Source organism: Salmo salar, chromosome ssa28, assembly GCF_905237065.1.
Source record: "Salmo salar chromosome ssa28, Ssal_v3.1, whole genome shotgun sequence".
In the NCBI taxonomy this organism is placed as follows: Eukaryota; Metazoa; Chordata; class Actinopteri; order Salmoniformes; family Salmonidae; genus Salmo; species Salmo salar.
Window position 1 is genome coordinate 708,562 of NC_059469.1, and position 25,180 is coordinate 733,741.

Sequence of the window (25,180 nt, forward strand, 5' to 3'; positions counted from 1 at the left end):
AAGTAGCCTGTAGCCAAAATCCCATCATAGAAACATGGAGGCAATTATTTCACAATGATTTGCTCATGCGTTCTCCTGTTCTATTGGTATTCTTTAAACTTTACTCCATTGTCTAGCAGCTAAAGGCATTATCCTAGTCAAATGCAAATAGTTTGGGTAGCCATTTGATTAGCTGTTCAGGAGTCTTATGGCTTATGACTTTTTTTAGGGCCTTCCTCTGACACTGCCTGGTATAGAGGTCCTGGATGGCAGGAAGCTTGGCCCCAGTGATTTACTGGTCTGTACACACTACCCTCTGTAGTGCCTTGCTGTCTTAGACCGAGCAGTTGCCATACCAGGCAGTGATGCAACCAGTCAGGATGTTCTCGATGGTGCAGCTGTAAAACCTTTTACAGATCTGAGGACCCATGCCAAATCTTTTCAGTCTCCTGAGGGGGAATAGGCTTTGTCATGGCCTCTTCATGACTGTCTTAGTGTGTTTGGACCATGATAGTTTGTTGGTGACGTGGACACCAAGGAATTTGAAGCTCTCAACCAGCTCCACTACAACCCCATCGATGAGAATGAGTGCTCGGTCCACTTTTCCTGTAGTCCACAATCCTCTCCTTTGTCCTGATCATGTTGAGGGAGAGGTTGTTATCCTGGCACCACACGGCCAGGTCTCTGACCTCCCTATAAGTTGTCTCATCGTTGTCGGTGATCAGGCCTACCACTGTTATGTCATCAGCAAACTTAATGGTGTTGGATTCATGCCTGGCCATGCAGTTATGGGTGAACAGAGAGTACACGAGGGGACTGAGCATGCACCCCTGAGGGGCCCCCGTGTTGAGGATCAGCATGGCAGATGTGTTGTTACCTAACCTTACCACCTGGGGTCGCCCGTCAGGAAGTCTGGGATCCAGTTGCAGAGAGAGGTGTTTAGTCCCAGGGTCCTTAGCTTAGTAATAAGCTTTGAGGGCACTATGGTGTTGACCGCTGAGCTGTAGTCAATGAATAGCATTCTAACGTAGGTGTTCCTTTTGTCCAGGTGGGAAAGGGCAGTGTGGAGTGCAATAGAGATTGCATCATCTGTTGGTGGTATGCAAATTTGAGTGGGTCTAGGGTTTCTGGGATAATGGTGTTGATGTGAGCCATGCCCAGCCTTTCAAAGCATTTCATGTCTACAGATGTGAGTGCTACGGGGCGGTAGTCCTTTAGGCAGGTTACCTTAGTCCCTGTGCCCAAGAACACAATGGTGGTCTGCTTGAAACATGTTGGTATTTAAAAAGAAGTGAGTATATGCAATGCGTATGTGTTCATGTTTCAAAAGTGTTCTCAAATGCCATTGAAATGGCAGCAGCGGTATGAGACCCAGTACATTCTTGAGCATGCAATACGGCTTTCCTCAGTACGAAATCCTCATCCACCCACTGTGCTGTCAGGCTCTGCATGCTCATGGGGCTGACATCGCTGGTCCCAATGTCAGTGATGCCCATAGCAAGTAGCTCATTGATGTGCATTTCAACAATACTGTGTAACTCCGGTAGGGCAACATCTGAAGAATAGCACCTACTTGGTAGTGTGTAGCGGGGCTCAAGGTGCTCGACCAGTCGGTGAAAGCCAACATCATCCACGACCGAGAACGGTTGATTGTCAAGGGCAATGAATCTTGGCATTAATGGATTTCGCCTTTGAGTTGTCTCGTTGAAATCTTCTTACTCTTTCAAATGACTGCTCGACTTGAACTTGTTTAGTTGTTGGAAGTGTGCACTTAGTATTTTTCTGCTTTTGTTCTGTGTAGCGCTTTATTTTTCGTGGCGTCAATACGTCATCTACCTACGTTATATAGGTATGTACGTCAGCTTTGACATCGGTTTTGCACATCGGCGTTAAACTAGACATCGGGCCGACGTTGGCATTTTTAGCTAATATTGGCCGATTCCGATATGCGTCACCGATATATCGCGCATCCCTAGTATAGACGTGACTCAACAAAATTCATAACCAGAGAGTAATACAATTTGGCTACCTTTTCTTGAAAATCCATCGACTCCCCCAAACATGACGATGTTGTACCTTTCAATAAAATAAACAAGGAGAACTCGCAAAATAATTATTCAATTACAAAACACTTTAATATGCTCAATATTTTATCAAAAAAGCATGTACCAGAAAAATTAAAAAATCTGGTTACCTGATTAGTTTATGATTGGTGTCTGTGTGTACCAAGGAAAGGGGGCTTTGCACTGAATAACTTTGTCGCACCACACATCCAAGCCTGGCAAGGCGAGACAGGATCTCAGCTGCATCCACACGATGCACTGACACTCTCAATCTCCACCACTGAACATGGAAGCCCATTGACACCAACTGTGTCTTGACCATATGATAGCCAGCATTTGGCATCTGGGACTTGATGGTTGTCATAGTGTTGTCGAGCTCTTCATCACAAATAGTACTGTATAACCCCCCACAGGTAAACCATAATTCATGCCTTCTAAATATGGTACACTTGGAGACCCCCAATAACTCTGCAATGCATGGTACCAGAAGGTAAGTTTTGAGCATATTCTTCACCTCTCCTCTTTGAATGACACGTTTCGGACTGCCTGTTACCCCAACAACTGCCTCAAACTGATGTTGGGCAAGCCTCAATTTCAGTTTAGACAAGATTTGATTGAGAGATTAATGTCTCTGTGATCATTGGAGGGAAATCAACCTGATCAGCAAAGGATTCAATGAGGATATGCTCATTATTGAACAGGAATTCCAGGTAATCCAGATCCAGGGGTTGTATGATGGCTTGCTGCAACCTGGACTGCAACCTCTCCTGAAGCTGGTCTTTCAGAATGTTCTGATAATAGAAGACAAACACAATTAGCTAAGCATACAGGTCACTTATGTTTTTGGCCATCAAATATTTACCCATGTATTCTTGAATAATGTCTTAGAAATGCCTGATGTCATTACTGCCTCCTATGGACTGTTTCACTCTGTTGCTTAAGTTTTGCTGTATACAGATTGCATGGCTGTAATGTGCAGTAGGTAGTTAGCTAGCTAAAACCAAGATGCCACCATAGAAGTGTTGCTGAAATTATCACAGGCTACACTGCTCTATGGATGACACTGTGCTGTAAATTGGCTTGCTCTCTTTTCTTTAGTTAACGGTATCTGGCTAACCAATGCGTGGATGAACTTGGGGGGGTGTGTGTGTAACTTCAATTTGATGATGGATGATTTTGAAAACCAGTCACGAACGTTAGCTACTCAATGCATCTGAATTCACACATTAGTTTTAACTTACCCTCGGTACGGGAACTACTACCTAGCTAACGGTAGTTGGCTAGCCAGTACATGAATGCATGTGGGGGGTGTAATTAACGTCAAAGCGATGAACAAGATCATAACATCACTAAATACAAACTGTGAAACCAAACTTTATAGAACTTGCCTGCCGTCTTCCTCCATCACATCATGTCATGTCATCCTGGTCAGATCTTGTTGTTTGTTGGGATTTGATCGATGGAACAATCCAGCCAATATTGGTTTTGGTGTGGTTTTGGCAGATGGAACTGATTGGTCAGGATTAAATATTTTGCCCTCAATTTTCAAAACACTTTTCCTTCCTTACAAATGTACGACTCTCTGTGCGTCATGGTGACATAACTCAAGAGTGTGCGCAGATTCAATCTTTAACATCCCTGGGCTCCTAGTCAACAGCCAGTGGATTCGCGTGGCGCGAAATACAAATACCTCAAATGCTATAACTTCAATTTCTCAAACATATGACTATTTTACACCATTTTAAATACAAGACTCTCGTTAATCTAACCACATCGTCCGATTTCAAAAAGGCTTTACAACGAAAGCAAAACATTAGATTATGTCAGGAGAGTACCCTGCCAAAAATAATCACACAGCCATTTTCAAAGCAAGCAGATATGTCACAAAAACCAAAATCACAGCTAAATGCAGCACTAACCTTTAATGATCTTCATCAGATGACACTCCTAGGACATTATGTTATACAATACATGCATGTTTTGTTCAATCAAGTTCATATTTGTATCAAAAAACAGCTTTTTACATTAGCATGTGATGTTCAGAACTAGCATACCCACCGCAAACTTCCAGTGAATTTACTAAATTACTCACGATAAACATCCACAAAATACATAATTATTTTAAGAATTATAGATACAGAACTCCTTTATGTAATCGCGGTGTCAGATTTTAAAATAGCTTTTCGGCGAAAGCACATTTTGCAATATTCTGAGTACATAGCCCGGCCATCACGGCTAGCTATTTTGACACCCACCAAGTTTGGGACAACCTAAACTCAGAATTACTATTAGAAAAATTGGATTACCTTTGCTGTTCTTCGTCAGAATGCACTCCCAGGACTTCTACTTCAACAACAAATGTTGTTTTGGTTCCAAATAATCCATAGTTGTATTCAAATAGCGCTGTTTTGTTCGTGCGTTCAGGTCACTATCCGAAGGGTGACGCGCGAGCGCATTTCGTGACAAAGAAATTCAAAATATTCCATTACCGTACTTCGAAGCATGTCAAACACTGTTTTAAAATCAATTTTTATGCTATTTTTCTCGTAAAATAGCGATAATATTCCAACCGGGCGACGTTGTATTCATTCAAAGGCTGAAAGAAAAAACTTAGAATTCTCATGAACGCGCATCTCCAGTGTCACTGTCTCCAGGCTGACCACTCACAAATTCTCCTGCTGTTCTTCGCCCAGAGACAGCAGACACCCCATTACACTTTCTGGTGCCTTCTGAGAGCCAATGGAAGACTTAAATGTCACATTACAGCAGAGATGCTGTATTTTTGATAGAGATGCAACAGAAGGACAACAAATTGTCAGACAGGCCGCTTCCTGTATGGAATCTTCTCAGGTTTTGGCCTGCCATATGAGTTCTGTTATACTCAGACACCATTCAAACAGTTTTAGAAACTTTAGTGTTTTCTATCCAAATCTACCAATTATATGCATATTCGCGTTTCTGGGCAAGAGTAGTAACCAGTTTAAATCGGGTATGTTTTTTTTTATCCGGCCGTGCAAATACTGCCCCCTAGCCCCAACAGGTTAAGTGTATTTTTAATTCACAGCAGAATATTAATTGTCGTAAATGGAATTGTAATAATTCTGAAAATAAATTATCCTTGCAAATCTTATGAAATGTGTTCAAGTAAAACGTTTGCGATAGTTACATTTATTGACACATCATGATTCAAGCTTGCAAAATTAAATTACACATTTGCAAATCATAATTGCAACCACAAAATGAAAATACAAACTCATAGTTCTGTCATGAATTATATTCCCCTATACCCCTCTCCCCATTCACAGGTGAGAAGGAGAGACATGGTGAGATGGAATATACTAGTGAGTGTCATCCACCCTGGCAAACTACTAGGGCATTGCCTCAGCATCTGAGAAGAGTATGAGCCGGAGGAATGGCAACAAGGTGGCAGGGGACTGTGACAGCTTCCAGATGGAGAGCAAGGCCCCGGAGCAGGCACCCAACATGGAGCAGAAGAATGACGAGATCATGGACTCTGAGGAGGTAGAGAATGGCAAATCTGAACCCATAAACCCTCTGGCTATGGATGGGGCCGTCACTGCACCTGATGGGGGTTGGGGCTGGGTGGTGCTGGTGGCCACCATCCTGGTGCTAGCCTTGACTCTGGCCTTCCCCTCCTGCATGGGCATCTTCTACATGGACCTACAAACAGAGTTCCAGGCCAGCAACCAAGAGACCTCCTGGGTGCCTTCTATAATGACATCAGTGCTTCATGCTGGAGGTATGGTAGTCGAGTCACATCTAGTTTCCATAGATTTCCATAGTTTCACCTTAAGAATTTAAGCAGGATTTTATTCCAGGGTTCTTTTTGCAGTGACACATTCATATAGGCTTGCAGGGAAATGTGCTCAAAGTAAGTTCAATGATCACTGACAGTAAGTGTAGTACAGTATAAGACTATTAATGTAGGTGTTTCAGTGGCCGAGCCAGCCTAAACATGGTACAGACTTCCTTCCATTTAAAACACTTAAAGCATAACTTCTAAACCACTCTGCAGACTAGCAGAGTGGTTTAGAGGTCTTTAAAGGTCCCAAACAGTCATTCTGATTCCCATGTAAAGTTTGCATTTGTGACTAAAATATCACCCATATTAATGCTATTTTTTTGGTTAAAATGTATTTCTCTCATGACTAACTACCAGGAAGTTTGAAAAGACAGGCTGAGTGGGCAGGGAGCTTATATTCATGAGCTCGCCTTGACTGACATTTGTTTGAAATGCCTATGTGAAGAAACTTCTATGCAGTTTTGCAGTAAAATCATCTCAAGTTAATTTCTGTCTCTTCTGATGCGGTTCCCAGCAGCACTGACGGATGTGTTGACATGCCAATTGCTTCAGAGTTTTGAACGACCCTTCCCCCATTTGTTCCATGCTGGCCGTTGACCTAGCCAGCCATTAACTAGCTGACACCAGACACAGAGGAGACATATAAGTGTCTTTGCCATAGATGAATAGTGTAAACTTTTAACTATATTTGCTGACACCCTACAGTCAAATGTTGGCACCAGTACAATTGCTTTCTAGCTATATAAACTATACCCCTCCACAATCACGCATTCTCTGATGTTGGTTACAAGACAGTACTTATTTAAATTAGGTAAGAAAATATGTAACCATTGGTGTATTGGAAGAGATGGCGAACGCACACTGTCAAAAATAAATTTAAAAAATCCAAAATTTAGGCTTAAACGCAAAATAAAGATGTTAATTAATTTAACATCGTGGTGCAAGAAACTGCATAAATGAAAGGTAAAAACAAAACACAAATGTTTCGGCTTCAGGTCATCATCAGTGTGAATGTCGGCACACACATCTGGCTTCTATTTCGAGGATAATTGCATGTCACATGATCAAGCAAGAAAACACATCATAACATCTGAATTAGTACCTAGTAGAATAGAATGCATGACATAGTATATAATCTAAAGCGGATAGAGAAATATCATCAATTATTGCTTTTACATATACTATGTGAACATTTCCTCAGAATAAATAACACAGGATTGTAAGAGTAGGGAGCTAGAGATGCCACTAGAAATATAGGTATCGAACACCAAGAAGAGGCTCTATGTATATGACATCAGAAGAGCTGCATGTGAGGAAGTGTTTATTACATTGTCAAACATCTTTATTTTGCATTTAAGCCTCAGTTTTTGATTTATTCATTTTTTTTCGACAGTGTGTGGGTCTCCCATCTTTTTCAGTAGTCTTCTTTTGACTCCTACGCACCTGGAACAGACACTATTCAGTAGTAAGGACCTTAAAAGAGCGCATAATTGGTGTACTAAGAGGCTTACCATTGGTGTACTAAAATGAGACTTAGGTTGATGTCACCCTATCCTCTTAATAATCCTGCTTGCTGAATCCAAGTGTTTGCCGTGGGGGAGGGGACCAATAACTTTATGATCAAACTTTATCAATGTAGAAGCAGTAGTCATTTTTCATACTTTGGTCATCGTACTCTGATCTGGTTTCATCAAAATATCATCACATTTCATGGAAAACATGCTTTTGATTGTTCATGACCTTTAAGACCAAGGTGGAGTGTTTGTCCATCAGGAAATATTATATCAGACCATATGGATGATGCTAGGCATAGATTTTCTTTCCAATATCTTTTATTTGCAGTATTCGTTAGAGAGATGGGGCAGCTGATCAATGTGTTTTTATGACATGTCACTGTACAGTTTGTGTATTTGTTTCACTCTTGAACTACACTAAATGCCACATGCAACAATTTCAAAGAGTTTAATGAATTACAGTTTATATAAGGAAATCAGTCAATAGAAATAAATAAATTGGCCCTAATCTATGGATTTCACATGACTGGGCAGGGGTGCAGCCATGGGTGGGCCTGGGAGGGCATAGGCCTACCCACTTGGGAGCCAGGCCCACCCATTGGGGAGCCAGGTCCCAACCAATCAGAATGAGTTTTCCCCCACAAAAGGGCTATATTAAAGACAGAAACACTCCTCAGCACCCCTCCCCCATTCAAACGATCCCGCGGGTGAAGAAGCCGGATGTGGAGGTCCCGGGCTGGCATGGTTACATATGGTCTGTGGTTGTGAGGCCGGTTGGACGTACTGCCAAATTCTCTAAAAACGACGTTGGAGGCGACTTATGGTAGAGAAATGAACATTCAAATCTCTGAGAACATCTCTGGTGGGCATTCCTGCAGTCAGCATGCCAATTGCACACTCCCTGAAAACTTGAGACATCTGTGGCATTGTGTGACAAAACTGCCCATTTTAGAATGGGCTTTTATTGTCCCCAGCACAAGGTGCACCTGTGTAATGATCATGCAGTTTAATCAGCTTCTTGATATGCCACACCTGTCAGTTGGGTGGATTATCAAGGGCAAAGGAGAAATGCTCACTAATAGAGATCTAAACAAATTTGTGCACAAAATTTGAGAGAAATAAGCTTTTTGTGCAAGGTAAATTTCTAGGATCTTTCATTTCAGCTCATGAAACATGGGACCAACACTTTACATGTTGTTTATATTTTTGTTCAGTGTATATGACACATGATGATCATTCATTGTGCAAACATTTTGATTTACAGTGAGTGCAGAGGTTTGCGGTCTCAAAGTGACTGGTCAGATCAGACACACAGTCTTATATAACTAACATTTTTACATTTACATTTTAGTCATTTAGCAGACGCTCTTATCCAGAGCGACTTACAGTAGTGAATGCATACATTTCATACATTTTTTTTTTGCTGGCCCCCCGTGGGAATCGAACCCACAACCCTGGCGTTGCAAACACCATGCTCTACCAACTGAGCTACAGGGAAGGCTAATTCAGTCCCATTCAAAATCCTATTTTCCCTAACCTAACTTTAACCCTAAACTTAATTCTAATTTTAACCTAAACCCCCTAGAAAGAGCATTTGACCTTGTGGGGATGAACAAAATGTCACCAGTTGGTCAAATTTTTGTTTGTTTACTATTCTTGTGGGGACTTCTGGTCCCCACAAGTATAGTTAAACACGGCCGCACACACAAAACCCATGGAAAGTGTGTATGAGAGTCAACACAGCCCCTATTTGTTTATTTGATAAGGGAGATTTCAAGGGAATGTGTTTTACGCTTACGCACCAATGCTGTATAGCGCCACATGAGCTGCCTTCCTTTGTTCAGTCACAGGGGTCTGTTTCTGTGTGGATTTCAAGCCCTTAACATCTAGAAAAGTGTGTGTGTGTGTCAACTGCTTCAAAGCAACAACAAAGAATCACCAGCATTTCATTAAGTTGCTGAGTTAGAAGATTAACTTCTGAGCAATGTGTGGAGAAATCAGTAAGCTGGTGGGTATTTCCATCGAAAAGGACCCATGAGCACCAACATGGAGCATATCAAATTAGGTGTCCAATGAAAGTTAAGAGTCTATATTTTGGGGAATTTAAGGCATACAAGATACAGTTGAAGTCGGAAGTTTACATACACCTTAGCCAAATACATTTAAACTCAGTTTTTCACAATTCCTGACATTTAATCCTTGTAAAAATTCCCTGTCTTAGGTCAGTTAGGATCACCACTTTATTTTAAGAATGTGAAATGTCAGAATAATAGTAGAGAGAATGATTTCTCAGAGTTCAGTGTGTCAAATCGGACGGCCTGTTGTCCGGAACCTCTGGCAGTCTCTATGGGGGTGCCACGGTTCAATTCTCAGGCTGACTCTTTTCTCTGTATATATCACTGATGTCGTTCTTGCTGCTGGTGATTCTCTGATCCACCTCTACGCAGACGACACCATTCTGTATACATCTGGCCCTTCTTTGGACACTGCTAACAAACCTACAAACAAACTTACAACACTCCTTCCGTGGCCTCCAACTGCTTTTAAATGCTAGTAAAACTAAGTGCAATCTCTTCAACCGATTGCTGCCCACACCCTCCCGCCCGACTAGCATCACTACTCTGGACGGTTCTGACCTAGAATATGTGGACAACTACAAGTACCTAGGTGTCTGGTTAGACTGTAAACTCTCCTTCCAGACTCACATTAAGCATCTCCAATCCAAAATTAAATCTAGAATCGGCTTCCTATTTCGCAACAAAGCCTCCTCGACTCATGATGCCAAACACCCTCATAAAATGGATTATCCTATTGATCCTTGACTTCGGCGATGTCATTTACAAAATAGCCCCCAACACTCTACTCAGCAAATTGTATGTAGTCTATCACAGTGCCATCCGTTTTGTCACCAAAGCCCCATATACTACCCACCTCTGCGACCTGTATGCTCTCATTGGCTGGCCCTCGCTACATATTCGTCGCCAAACCAACTGGCTCCAGGTCATCTATAAGTCTTTGCTAGGTAAAGCCCCACCTTATCTCAGCTCACTGGTCACCATAGCAACACCCATCCGTAGCATGTGCTCCAGCAGGTATATTGCACTGGTCATCCCCAAAGCCAACACTTACTTTGCCCGCCTTTCCTTCCAGTTCTCTGCTGCCAATGACTGGAACGAATTGCAAAAATCTCTGAAGGACCGCCACAGGGAAGGAAGATCCAGAGTTACCTTTGCTGCAGAGGATAAGTTCATTAGTTACTATCCTCAGAAATTGCAGCTCAAATAAATGCTTCAGAGTTCAAGTAACAGACACATCTCAACATCAACTGTTCAGAGGAGACTGCGGGAATCAGGCCTTCATGGTCGAATTGCTGCAAAGAAACTACTACTAAAGGACACCAATAAGAAGAGACTTGCTTGGGCCAACAAACACGAGGAAATTTGTCCTTCGGTCTGGAGTCCAAATTTGAGATTTTTTGTTCCAACCGCCGTGTCTTTGTGAGACGCAGAGTAAGTGAACGGCTGATCTCTGCATGTGTGGTTCCCACTGTGAAGCATGGAGGAGGAGGTGTGATGGTGTTGGGGTGCTTTGCTTGTGACACTGTCAGTGAGTTATTTAGAATTCAAGGCACACTTAACCAGCATGGCTACCACAGTATTCTGCAGTGATACGCCATCCCATCTGGGTTATGCTTAGTGGGACTATCATTTGTATTTCAACAGGACAATGACCCAAAACACACCTCCAGGCTGTGTAAGGCTATTTGACCAAGAAGGAGAGTGATGGTGCTGCATCAGATGACATGGCCTCCGCAATCACATGACCTCAACCCAAATGAGATGGTTTGGGAAGAGTTGGACCGCAGAGTGAAGGAAAAGATAACAGCAAATGCTCAGCATATGTGGGAACTCCTTCAAGATTGTTGGAAAATCATTCCTCATGAAGCTGGTTGAGAGAATGCCATGAGTGAGCAAAGCTGTCATCAAGGCAAAGGGTGGCTACTTTGAAGAAAATAGCAAAAATAAAGAAAAGCCCTTGAATGAGTAGGTGTGTCCAAACTTTTGACTAGTACTGTATTTTGTCTTAAATCAAAGCATATTTAACAGAGTTTTAGGAAACCGTTTTCGCATTAAAAACTGAGGGAGATTTGACTGTAATTCAGTTAGCACAGTTCTTCCACTAAATTTGTTTTTGTACATTTTTCAGTGGACATTTTTAAAAGCTGTCCTTGTGCATAGAGTTGTATGGTTTGTAAAGGGAAAAAAAGTGTTTGTTTGGCATACATTTTAAAGTGCTGGCGCAGTGTCAGGGTGTACTTGCCATCTACCTAATCAGTTTTTACTACTTGTTGCACTTAAGTTCCCTTTGGTGCACCACATGGCTCCACTAAATACACTGCTCAAAAAAATAAAGGGAACACTTAAACAACACAATGTAACTCCAAGTCAATCACACTTCTGTGAAATCAAACTGTCCACTTAGGAAGCAACACTGATTGACAATACATTTCACATGCTGTTGTGCAAATGGAATAGACAACAGGTGGAAATTATAGGCAATTAGCAAGACACCCCCAATAAAGGAGTGGTTCTGCAGGTGGGGACCACAGACCACTTCTCAGTTCCTATGCTTCCTGGCTGATGTGTTGGTCTCTTTTGAATGCTGGCAGGGCTTTCACTCTAGTGGTAGCATGAGACGGAGTCTACAACCCACACAAGTGGCTCAGGTAGTGCAGCTCATCCAGGATGGCACATCAATGCGAGCTGTGGCAAGAAGGTTTGCTGTGTCTGTCAGCGTAGTGTCCAGAGCATGGAGGCGCTACCAGGAGACAGGCCAGTACATCAGGAGACGTGGAGGAGGCCGTAGGAGGGCAACAACCCAGCAGCAGGACCGCTACCTCTGCCTTTGTGCAAGGAGGAGCAGGAGGAGCACTGCCAGAGCCCTGCAAAAATGACCTCCAGCAGGCTGTAAATGTGCATGTGTCTGCTCAAACGGTCAGAAACAGACTCCATGAGGGTGGTATGAGGGCCCGACGTCCACAGGTGGGGGTTGTGCTTACAGCCCAACACCGTGCAGGACGTTTGGCATTTGCCAGAGAACACCAAGATTGGCAAATTCGCCACTGGCGCCCTGTGCTCTTCACAGATGAAAGCAGGTTCACACTGAGCACGTGACAGACGTGACAGAGTCTGGAGACGCCATGGAGAACGTTCTGCTGCCTGCAACATCCTCCAGCATGACCGGTTTGGCGTGGGTCAGTCATGGTGTGTGGTGGCATTTCTTTGGGGGGCCGCACAGCCCTCCATGTGCTCGCCAGAGGTAGCCTGACTGCTATTAGGTACCGAGATGAGATCCTCAGACCCCTTGTGAGACCGTATGCTGGTGCGGTTGGCCCTGGGTTCCTCCTAATGCAAGACAATGCTAGACCTCATGTGGCTGGAGTGGGTCAGCAGTTCCTGCAAGAGGAACGCATTGATGCTATGGACTGGCCCGCCCGTTCCCCAGACCTGAATCCAATTGAGCACATCTGGGACATCATGTCTCGCTCCATCCACCAACACCACGTTGCACCACAGACTGTCCAGGAGTTGGCAGATGCTTTAGTCCAGGTCTGGGAGGAGATCGCTCAGGAGACCATCCGCCACCTCATCAGGAGCATGCCCAGACGTTGTAGGGAGGTCATACAGGCACGTGGAGGCCACACACACTACTGAGCTTCATTTTGACTTGTTTTAAGGACATTACATCAAAGTTGGATCAGCCTGTAGTGTGGTTTTCCACTTTAATTTTGAGTGTGACTCCAAATCCAGACCTCCATGGGTTGATAAATTGGATTTCCATTGATTATTTTTGTGTGATTTTGTTGTCAGCACATTCAACTATGTAAAGAAAAAAGTATTTTTAATAAGATTATTTCATTCATTCAGATCTAGGATGTGTTATTTTAGTGTTCCCTTTATTTTTTTGAGCAGTGTATATCTCTACTATATCTTACTGAGAACTCCATATTGTTCATATTGCTGCAAATGCTTGTTTAAATACTAATTCCCCAAAACTGAACATAGACACAGCCGCAGGAAGCATGGGTGCTAATGGTGCTGCAGCTTCCCCTGAAAAATCGGAAATAAAAAAAATATCTGAATAATAAAAAAATAAAAACGTTTTTTTTCACAAAAGTAGTGCACTGGACCTTTACTAGTTATTTTATTAGCAGACTGATATAGCCATCTGTAGTGCAGGCAAATTCTTTTTTTTTGGTAGGTGTAAAAAAAAGAAACATGAAGCAGATGCTGAATATCCCTTTGAGCATGGTGAAGTTATTAATTAGGCTTTGGATGGTGTATCAATACACCCAGTCCCTACAAAGATACAGGCATCCTTTTGAAACAGTTAGAGTTGAATGGCCGTCCATAGGAGAACTGAGGATGGATCAACAACATTGTAGTTACTCCACAATACTAACCTAAACGATAGAGTGAAAGGAAGAAAGCCTGTACAGAATAAAATTATTCCAAAACATGCATCATACTTGGTGGTAGCTGTATCACGTTATAGGTATGCTTGTCATCGGCAGGGACTAGTGAGTTTCTTTAGGATTAAAAAGAAACAGAATACAGCAATAATCCATTCCTGGAGGAAATCCTGCTTCAGTCTGCTTTCCAACAGACACTGAGAGACAAATTCCCCTTTCAGCAGAACAATAACCTAAAACACAAGGCCAAATCTACACTGGAGTTGCTTAGCAAGAAGACATTGAATGTTTCTCAGTGGCCTAATTACAGTTTTGACTTAAATCGGCTTGAAAATCTATGGCAAGACTTGAAATGGCTTTCTAGCAATGATCAACAATCAACTTGACAGAGCTTGAAGAATTGTAAAAAGAATAATGGGCTAATATTGTACAATCCAGGTGTGCAAAGCTCTTAGAGACTTACCCAAAAAGACTCACAGCTGTAATCATGTTATCATCTATAAGTAACATAATTGAGTTACACAATACATTTTTAAAATAATTTAGGATGATTTGAACATGCGTGAAAATGCTGATATACCATTGACTTGCATTGGATTTGTGCCACAAAGTCTAGAAAGTTATCATTTCAAACAGTGGCCAATCAAACCAAAGCATGGGTTGCTGTCATAGCCTGCTTACAGTGAGGGGAAAAAAGTATATGATCCCTTGCTGATTTTGTACGTTTGCCCACTGACAGAAAAATGATCAGTCTATAATTTTAATGGTAGGTTTATTTGAACAGTGAGAGACAGAATAACAACAAAAAAATCCAGAAAAACACTTCAAAAATGTTATAAAATGATTTGCATTTTAATGAGGAAATAAGTATTTGACCCCTCTGCAAAACATGACTTAGTACTTGGTGGCAAAACCCTTGTTGGCAATCACAGAGGTCAGATGTTTCTTGTAGTTGGCCACCAGGTTTGCACACATCTCAGGAGGGATTTTGTCCCACTCCTCTTTGCAGATCTTCTCCAAGTCATTAAGGTTTCGAGGCTGACGTTTGGCAACTCAAACCTTCAGCTCCCTCCACAGATTTTCTATGGGATTAAGGTCTGGAGACTGGCTAAGCCACTCCAGGACCTTAATGTGCTTCTTCTTGAGCCACTCCTTTGTTGCCTTGGCCGTGTGTTTTGGGTCATTGTTATGCTGGAATACCCATCCACGACCCATTTTCAATGCCCTGGCTGAGGGAAGGAGGTTCTCACCCAAGATTTGACGGTACATGGCCCCGTCCATCGTCCCTTTGATGCGGTGAAGTTGTCCTGTCCCCTTAGCAGAAAAACACCCCCAAAGCATAATGTTTCCACCTCCATGTTTGACGGTGGGGATGGTGTTCTTGGCAGCATTCCTCCTCCAAACACGGCGAGTTGAGTTGATGCCAAAGAGCTCCATTTTGGTCTCATCTAACCACAACACTTTCACCCAGTTGTCCTCTGAATCATTCAGATGTTCATTTGCAAACTTCAGACGGGCATGTATATGTGCTTTCTTGAGCAGGGGGACCTTGCGGGCGCTGCAGGATTTCAGTCCTTCACGGCGTAGTGTGTTACCAATTGTTTTCTTGGTGACTATGGTCCCAGCTGCCTTGTTCCTCACCGTTCTCATGATCATTGCAACTCTACGAGGTGAGCCCCAGGCCGATGGATATTGACAGTACTTTTGTGTTTCTTCCATTTGCGAATAATCACACCAACTGTTGTCACCTTCTCACCAAGCTGCTTGGCAATGGTCTTGTAGCCCATTCCAGCCTTGTGTAGGTCTACAATCTTGTCCCTGACATCCTTGGAGAGCTCTTTGGTCTTGGCCATGGTGGAGAGTTTGGAATCTGATTGATTGCTTCTCTGGACATGTCTTTTATACAGGTAACAAACTGAGATTAGGAGCACTCCCTTTAAGAGTGTGCTCCTAATCTCAGCTCGTTACCTGTATAAAAGACACCTGGGAGCCAGAAATCTTTCTGATTGAGAGGGGGTCAAATACTTATTTCCCTCATTAAAATGCAAATTAATTTATAACATTTTTGACATGCATGTTTTTCTGGATATTTTTGTTGTTATTCTGTCTCTCACTGTTCAAATAAACCTACCATTAAAATTATAGACTGATCATTTCTTTGTCAGTGGGCAAACGTACAAAATCAGCAGGAGATCAAATACTTTTTTTCCTCACTGTACAGGGTAAGGAAACTCATGTAATTTTGTAATTTGGGTGAACTATCTCTAACATTGAGGGGGGTATTCCAACTTTTTTCACCTAATAGCAGGAACACCACCATCTAATGGTCAGAATCTGGTAATATCAGGATGTAGGATGGGACATAACTTAAGTTTTTCTCTGAACAGAGGGAAAAAAACATCACCAAATTCACTGGGAATACATTACATAGGATGAAGAAACAATATTCCTAGCTGCAGCTCCATACTACTAATGAAACACAGAGAACTGATACTATATCTTCGTTGTTGGGGTGGGATTGGCATGGGGTGTGTGGGGGTCCGTGGGTGGCTTTTGACCATTCCTTTGGATAACTCATGTCTAATTCATTGTTAGAAAAAACAGAACAAACTGATATAGTGGGTGTCAATCCTCTTTCTTGTGCTTTTTGAGGTGGAACGTCCTTCTACTTTTTTAGGTTTTTGTATGTTTAACCAATAGCATGTCTCCTTTAGGTCCATTCTGCAGTGTATTGGTGGAGAGGTTTGGTTGCCGGGCGACGGTGATGCTGGGCGGGGTCCTGAGTGGGCTTGGAATGGTGGCCAGCTCGTTCACCCACACCATCACTGAGCTCTACGTCACAGCTGGGATTATCACAGGTCACTGCGCTCCCACCTAACACACACGGAGTCACTCCACATCAGTGGCGGTTGGAGACGTTTAAGATGAGGGAGGACGATTATTTTTTTTATGAGCATGTCCTATTACAGCATATTGGATGATTGTCATATAGTGCATTCATAAAGTATTCAGACCCCTTCCATTTTTCCACATGTTACGTTAGTCTCATTACAGTCTATATAAGGTCCCACGGTTGACAGTGCATGTCAGAGCAAAAACCAAGCCAAGAGGTTGAAGGAATTGTCCCTAGAGCTCCGAGACAGGATTGTGTCAAGGCACAGATCTAGGGAAGGGTAACTAAAAAATGTATGCAGCATTGAAGGTCCCTAAGAACAGAGTGGCCTCCATCATTCTTAAATAGAATAAGTTTTGACCCACCAAGACTCTTCCTAGAGCTGGCCGCCTGGCCAAACTGATCAATCAGGGGAGAAGGGCCTTGGTCAGAGAGGTGACCAAGAACCCGATGGTCACTCTGACAGAGCTCTAGAGTTCCTCTGTGGAGATGGGAGAACCTTCCAGAAGGACAACCATCTCTGCAGCACTCCACCAATCAGGTTGTTATGGTAGAGTAGCCAGACGGAAGCCACTTCTCAGTAAAAGGTACACGACAGCCCGCTTGGAGTTTGCCAAAAGGCACCTAAAGGACTCTGACCATAAGATACAAGATTCTCTGGTCCGATGAAACCAAGATTGAACTCTTTGGCCTGAATGCCAAGAGTCACGTCTGGAGGAAACCTGGCACCATCCCTACGGTGAAGCATCAGACTTGAACCCGATCGAACATCTCTGGAGAGACCTGAAAAATAGCTGTGCAGCGACGCTCCCCATCCAACCTGACAGAGCTTGAGAGGATCTGCAGAGAAGAAAGTGTGCCAAGATTGTAGCATCATACCCAAGAAGTCTCGAGGCTGTGATCGCTGCCAAAGGCGCTTCAACAAAGTAATGAGTAAAGGGTCTGAATACTTATGTAAATGTGATGTGTATATATATTTTGTTATACATTTGCAAAAATGTCTAAACACTTGTTTTTGCTTTAGGGGGAACTATTTAAAACATTTTAGAATAAGGCTGTAACGTAACAAAATGTAGAAAAAGTCAAGGGGTCTGAATACTTTCCGAATGCACGGTATATTCCATTCACCCAGCTCAATGTAACATTGAAAGGCTTAGGCGACTACATGATACTAGAATTTTCCCTATACCCATCATGAGGTTTCTACAACCTAGCCTATGAATGAAAGTTTACAAAGTAATTGCACAGGTCGAGAGAAAAAGGAGAGTGATCAAGGTGACAGACAGTGACACATTCAAAGCTGCTTTGCACACTCTTGCCTACCTCTAGCTGATCGAGGGTGTAATCATTAGTCAAATTCAGGTATGTTTATCCCCGTTTTGTTCCATTTGCTTCTGTTAAATAAACGTTTTTTTAAACAGAATAGCGGAATGAATACCCCCCTGATCACACGCAGTTCATGTTCATAGCAGCCACATCCAAATAGAATAAAAATGTTGCTTGTTGTATAATTCCTTCTTGCATCTACATGCTCTCCTCCTCTCACCTTTTCCCTTCGTTTGTGGACTTCAGTGCACAACACGTCAGCTGTCTGTGACCAGGCAAAAAAACCTTTTCAAACCTTCATATCATAACCGCTAACTGCTACACACAGTCTACATCGTTGTCACCATATTAGCTAAGGATGTTAGTAATGTCATAGTCAACATAGTTGTAGTAGCTAACGTGTTAGTAACCCGCTACAATCATGCAGTACAGTGTACAGTGAGCAAGCAGTTTAGTAGTTATACCAGCAGGCCCCGGTGGCAATAAATTAGCTTATTAGCTGTAGCTTATGCTTTCAGTACTAGATTAATTCTCTAATCCTTTGATTGGATGCCCAACATGTCAGTTCATGTTGCAATACCTCTGATAGGTTGGAGGACGTCCTCCGGAAATGGTCATAATTACTGTGTTAGTCTATGGAAGGGGGTGGGAACCATGAGCCTCCTATGTTATATATTGAAGTTAATGTATGCAGTGGAGGACGGAAACTATCTGTCCTCCTACACCATGGTGCTGCCCTACAGAGTGCTGTTGAGGTTACTGTAGACCTTCATTGCAAAACAGTGTGTTTTAATCAATTATTTGGTGACGTGCATATATTTAGTGTAGTTTTATCTATAAAGGATAACTTTTTTTAATATTGCACTGTTTACATTTTTTGAAATTCACTGAGGAGGATACTCCTCCCCATCCTTCTCTGAGGAGCTTCCACTACTCCACACAGCAGTTAACCCCTAACCACAGATCTAGAATCAGATAACCCTACATTCCAATCCTTCCCATTTATTAGGGCAGGTGAAAAAACCTGACCCTGTATCAGTGGATGGGGGCAACCTCCCATGCATTCAGCCATGTGCCTTACTCATTGTCTTCTTGTTTGATAGGACTTGGATTCTGCTTCAGCTTCCAGCCTGCGGTGACTATCCTCGGGCACTATTTTGTACGGCGACGGGCTTTCGCCAACGCCATGTCATCCACGGGCACGGCTCTGGGCCTGTGCACTCTACCCCTCCTAGGCAACTACCTCCACACTGAGCTGGGCTGGCGTGGGAGTTTCCTGGTGCTGGGGGCTGTCTTGCTCAACTGCTGCGTATGCGGAGCTGTGATGAGGCCCCTGGGGGGCCCCAGACACCGTGGCCAACACCTGATAAACCACAGGCCTCTTCAGCTGAAGGAGGAGAAGCTAAAGGGGAGAATGAGGGCCTCATTGGCCGGTCTGATGACTGCCCTGCGTCGTCACATGGCCTTTGACCTCTTACGTAACAACCTGCGCTACCGTATGTACGTTGTGGGCATCACCTGGATGATGCTAGGCTTCGTGGTGCCGCTGATCTACTTGGTTCCCTACGCCACGGCCCACGACATGGAGCAGAGCCAGGCCGCCCTCCTCCTCTCCATCCTGGGTATCGTTAACATCGTGGTGCGGCCTCCCATCGGCCTGCTCTTCAGCCTGCCCTGGTTCAAGGGGTGCCACACCTATGTGTTCTCTGCTGCTCTGCTGTTGAATGGGCTGAGTAATAGTATCTGCTGCATCGATGCCAGCTTCCCCGTGCTGCTGGCGTACGTGGTGACCTACGGCCTGTCCATGAGCGTGGTGGGCTCGCTGATGTTCACCGTCCTCATGGATACGTTGGACATGAGTCGCTTCCCCGCTGCCCTGGGCCTGCTCGCCATCATGGAGAGTGTCACGCTGCTGATCGGACCCCCGCTCGCAGGTACCGAACTCACTGAGGCGTGTGTGTGTACTGTGTACTGTGTACTGTGTGTGTGTCTGTCTCGCCGAGAAGATGTACTATTCAATTAATAATTACATTTTGTATTTAATGAATCAAGTAAGTGCTGTAGTGTAACTTGGAGTGCTAGACATGCCAACAAAACCCTTAGCTACAAATAACAACGCACACAATGCTGTGGTCGAAGGCAAGCAGCATACAGTGGGGGGAAAAGTATTTGATCCCCTGCTGATTTTGTACGTTTGCCCACTTACAAAGAAATGATCAGTCTATAATTTTAATGGTAGGTTTATATGAACAGTGAGAGACAGAATAACAACCAAAAAATCTAGAAAAACGCATGTCAAAAATGTTATAAAATGATTTCCATTTTAATGAGGGAAATAAGTATTTGACCCCTCTGCAAAACATGACTTAGTACTTGGTGGCAAAACCCTTGTTGGCAATCACAGAGGTCAGACGTTTCTTGTAGTTTGCCACCAGGTTTGCACACATCTCAGGAGGGATTTTGTCCCACTCCTCTTTGCAGATCTTCTCCAAGTCATTAAGGTTTCGAGGCTTACGTTTGGCAACTCAAACCTTCAGCTCCCTCCACAGATTTTCTGTGGGATTAAGGCCTGGAGACTGGCTAGGCCACTCCAGGACCTTAAAGTGCTTCTTCTTGAGCTACTCCTTTGTTGCCTTGGTCGTGTGTTCTGGGTCATTGTCATGCTGGAATACCCTTTCACGACCCATTTTCAATGCCCTGGCTGAGGGAAGGAGGTTCTCACCCAAGATTTGATAGTACATGGCCCCGTCAAATGATGCGGTGAAGTTGTCCTGTCCCCTTAGCAGAAAAGCACCCCCAAAGCATAATGTTTCTACCTCCATGTTTGACGGTGGAGATGGTGTTCTTGGGGTCATAGGCAGCATTCCTCCTCCTCCAAACACGGCGAGTTGAGTTGATGCCAAAGAGCTCCATTTTGGTCTCATCTAACCACAACACTTTCACCCAGTTGTCCTCTGAATCATTCAGATGTTCATTGGCAAACTTCAGACGGGCATATGTATGTATTCTTGAGCAGGGGGACCTTGCGGGCGCTGCAGGATTTCAGTCCTTCACGGCGTAGTGTGTTTCCAATTGTTTTCTTGGTGACAATGGTCCCAGCTGCCTTGAGATCATTGACAAGATCCTCCCGTGTAGTTCTGGGCTGATTCCTCACCGTTCTCATGATAATTGCAACCCCACGAGGTGAGATCTTGCATGGAGCCCCAGGCCGAGGGATATTGACAGTTCTTTTGTGTTTCTTCCATTTGCGAATAATCGCACCAACTGTTGTCACCTTCTCACCAAGCTGCTTGGCGATGGTCTTGTAGCCCATTCCAGCCTTGTGTAGGTCTACAATCTTGTCCCTGACATCCTTGGAGAGCTCTTTGGTCTTTGCCATGGTGGAGAGTTTGGAATCTGATTGATTGCTTCTGTGGACATGTCTTTTTTAAAGGTAACAAGCTGCGGTTAGGAGCACTCCCTTTAAGAGTGTGCTCCTAATCTCAGCTCGTTACCTGTATAAAAGACACCTGGGAGCCAGAGATCTTTCTGATTGAGAGGGGGTCAAATACTTATTTCCCTCATTAAAATGCAAATCAATTTATAACATTTTTGACATGCATTTTTCTGGATTTTTTGTTGTTGTTATTCTGTCTCTCACTGTTCAAATAAACCTACCATTAAAATTATAGACTGATCCTTTCTTTATCAGTGGGCAAATTTACAAAATCAGCAGGAGATCAAATACTTTTTTCCCCCACTGTATCCTGTTGTTTGGATCCCATGGTCATCCAACCAATCATGTGTTTCCAAGGGAAATCGTGTGTGTGTGTGTGTGTGTTTACACATCTGTACGTGCCTGTGTGTGCATGTTGCGGGGGAGGTCTTAGAATAACTAGCAGACAGACTTGAATTAGAATGTAATGTTCAGCCCACAGTGTGGGTTTGGGCTCCGTCTTTCCTTGGGGGGTGGCACTGAAATAGATTGGGTGACTCTCTTATTTCAGTGCTATTTTAGGCTGCTTACCTGACATTTGAGCTAAGTTTTACTTTTACTGCTTATGTGGTTGGCTGAGTTTGCCTGTGCCATGGTAATACTGTATGTTATATGTGTAGTTATCTCGTTATGGCATCATGATCTGTCTTTCATGCACTGCTTGGGCCCTACTAATGCTGAGATTGGCTCCTGTGTTGTTGTTGTTGTTGTTGTTGTTGAAGATGTTGTTGCCGTTGCAGGAATCCTGGTGGACAGAACGGGGGAGTATTTCTACGTCTTCTTCGCCTGCAGTGCCACTGTTTCCTCATCGGCTGTATTCCTCATGGTGTCTTTCTACTGGCTGGACAGAAGGGACAGGAGGGCGCTAAAGGGGCAGCAGGTGCCACCTCAGGTCCCCCCACAAAAGCCTGCCAGTGGTAACAATTTGATCCCCCAGTGCCAGTACCGCAGTGTGCCCACAGAGGGGGACAAAGACAAGGCCTCAGACTCTGAGACAGGGGACATCACCCACCTGTGAACATCGTCACTGTCCAAACACACAAACCAAACTCACAATGTGTACTTCCCATGATTCTGTATATCGATTGTGTATCCTGTGTTGCTGATATTAAAGTAGAAGTGTATGATAATTGATATCCCAATCTGTTAGGATCTGACATTCCTTTTAATCATAGTATACACACTCTTGACTGTTTAGAGTATTGATTGCAAAGGGGTTGAGTATTTCATCCAATGGATGAATATTACATATAGTATAGGAGTGGATTATATGTTGCTATTACAGTCTGCACTGTTTATGCAGACTAGAAAATACTGTTACTGGTGATTGAATGCAGTACTTTTTCACACATGCCATAAACCTTAAACCTGTGCCTTTTCCCTCACACCCTGTTACACGTTCAAGAAGACATGCCACCTTAAGAATCACTCACCACCCTTCAAAAAGCAATGACTGTGCAAAAGACATGGCCTTTGTACAGACAATCAATCAAAATAAGAAAAATAAACATATTCCATTTTCTATACATACTACACCAGAAGAAACCTCAACTGAATGATAAGTACTATACCAGTTTATTTCAATATCAAAGACTGATATCATTGAGCATATCAATGTCAAACTCTTAATCTCAAGAAATCTTACATTTTTTGGCCCTAAACACATTTGTTTATGAATATTTTCATGTCTTGATAAGTTCATTGTGAAACAGAGTTAGACAACAATCAGTAACCTACTGATATGACTGAGAATGGCTTGTGTAAAAGTACAGGATCAGTCACTAGGACATGGGTGCTTTTCATTGTCAAAGACTGAAGCAAGTACTGTAGCTGTACTGTAGCTGTAGCTGAGATTTATGTTACTTCTCCACCTATGAGTATTTCAAGTATGGACTGTAATTCATCACAAGATTACTCTAAGGAACATACAGTCACATATGTGGCAACATACTTTAGGCCAGGGTTTCCCAAACTCATTTCTGGGCCCCTCCCCTGGGTGCACGTTTGTTTTTTCCCCAAGCACTACACAGCTGATTCAAATAATCAAAGCTTGATGATGAGTTGGTTATTTGAATCAGCTGTGTAGTGCTGGGGGAAAAAAACTAAACGTGGACCCAGAGGGGGCCCCAGGACCGAGTTTGGGAAACCCTGCTTTAAGCTATGGCTCCCTTGCAATAGGAATATGAATATGTATTTTTATATAAAGGGCTATTGTTTCTTGCACTGGGGCCAAATAATGAAATGTTTTTTTCATGTGATTCAATACATTATTTATATAAAATAATTATGGAAATTATAATAAATGTAATCCTAAAAAAACATGTTTTTAATTTTGTGTTTAAAAGAGTGATTAATCGGTTCTCATCAGGAAATGTAGATGGGCAAGTAGCAATGTCAAAATTGGCTATTATTTGTCACATCTGCTCCCACTCCTCCCCTCCGGCGTTCGATGTTGATGGTCTACTAACCACCGGTCCTGGCACCCCATCTTCACGCATACGTGGCAACCACAATTACGCATACCTGTGTCTCATCAGTCACACCTGGACTTCAGTACTCACTGATTACTTACCCTTCATATAGCACTCTTTTGTTGCTAGTCATCAGGTAGTATTGTTTGTGTTTCCATGTCAAACGCTGGTCTTGGTTTGTATCGGTCCATGGTTATTGTTATTAAACTCACTAACTGCACCTGCTTCCTGACGTCTACGTTACAGAATACTACCTCACCAAATGGAAGCAGCAGTTCATTTCCCAGATGGTCAGCGAATAGAGACACCTATTTCGCCAACACCACAACTGGGGACGGCTATGGAAGAGGTCCTCCGCTTCCTACTCCAGTACTTCCTATATTTCACTCATCAAATGTCAGCCCCCACCACTGAGCGGTCCAATGTTGCCATGGTTATTTCCATGCTGACCGGATGGGCGTTGGAGTGGGCTAAGGCCGTCTGGGAGAGGAGGAGCTGGGTTCCTATGAGGGATTCAGGGGGGTCTTCGACCATCCACTGGAGGGCAGAGAGGGGGTTGAGCGCCTACTCCAATTACGGCAGGATGGCCAGACCCCGGCGGAGTACGTGCTCACCTTTCAGACAGTTGCAGCATCCAGCGTATGGAATGAGCTGACGCTCTGCACTCCTTTCATAAAAGGATTGTGCGAAGAGGTCCAGACAGTGTCATCTTGGCACGCCAAATCTAACCTTGGACTCACTCATTGCGATGGCCATCCATCTGAATAACCTTCTTCAGGAGCGTCGGCACCCCCATCGACTCTCCCCCTCCTTCGTTGACCGTTCTGAATCAGAGCCTGAACCCATGGAGGTAGGGGCCACACACCTCTCCGCAGCTTCGCCAGAGATAGCTGGGGCTCTGTCCCTATTGCGGCCAGGAGGGGCACCAGCTTCAGTGGTGTCCGGTGTGCCCTAACCCGGGATCCACTAGTGCCAAACCCTTTACGGTTCCTATTTCACTGGCCGACTGTCCCTCAAGTGTTGTCTCTACAGCTCTAGTGGACTCCGGTGCTGCTGGGAACTTCATCATCCTCTCCTTTTCCTATCCAAGCTCTGGACACACGACCATTGGGATCCGGCACAGTGACACACCACTCACCCTCACCATGGGACTCATGTTCCAGG

The 25,180-nt window shown here is 43.6% G+C and overlaps 1 protein-coding gene across 3 annotated transcripts in view; it reads left to right on the forward strand.

The window, feature by feature from the left end:
- The window catches only part of LOC106589268 (monocarboxylate transporter 6), a 41,630-nt gene extending 17,755 nt beyond the window's left edge, over positions 1-23,875 (forward strand). For 2 of the 3 annotated variants that reach the window (XM_014178999.2, XM_045710130.1), the window contains 4 exons: positions 5,348-5,802; positions 16,566-16,709; positions 19,174-20,004; positions 22,286-23,875. In XM_014178999.2, coding sequence (XP_014034474.1) covers positions 5,442-5,802; positions 16,566-16,709; positions 19,174-20,004; positions 22,286-22,563 — 1,614 coding nt within the window. In that variant the 5' untranslated portion in view covers positions 5,348-5,441 and the 3' untranslated portion in view covers positions 22,564-23,875. The remainder of the gene's footprint in view (positions 1-5,347; positions 5,803-16,565; positions 16,710-19,173; positions 20,005-22,285) is intronic. The other variant, XM_014179001.2, reaches the window with a different exon arrangement.
- The last annotated feature ends 1,305 nt before the right edge of the window (positions 23,876-25,180 follow it).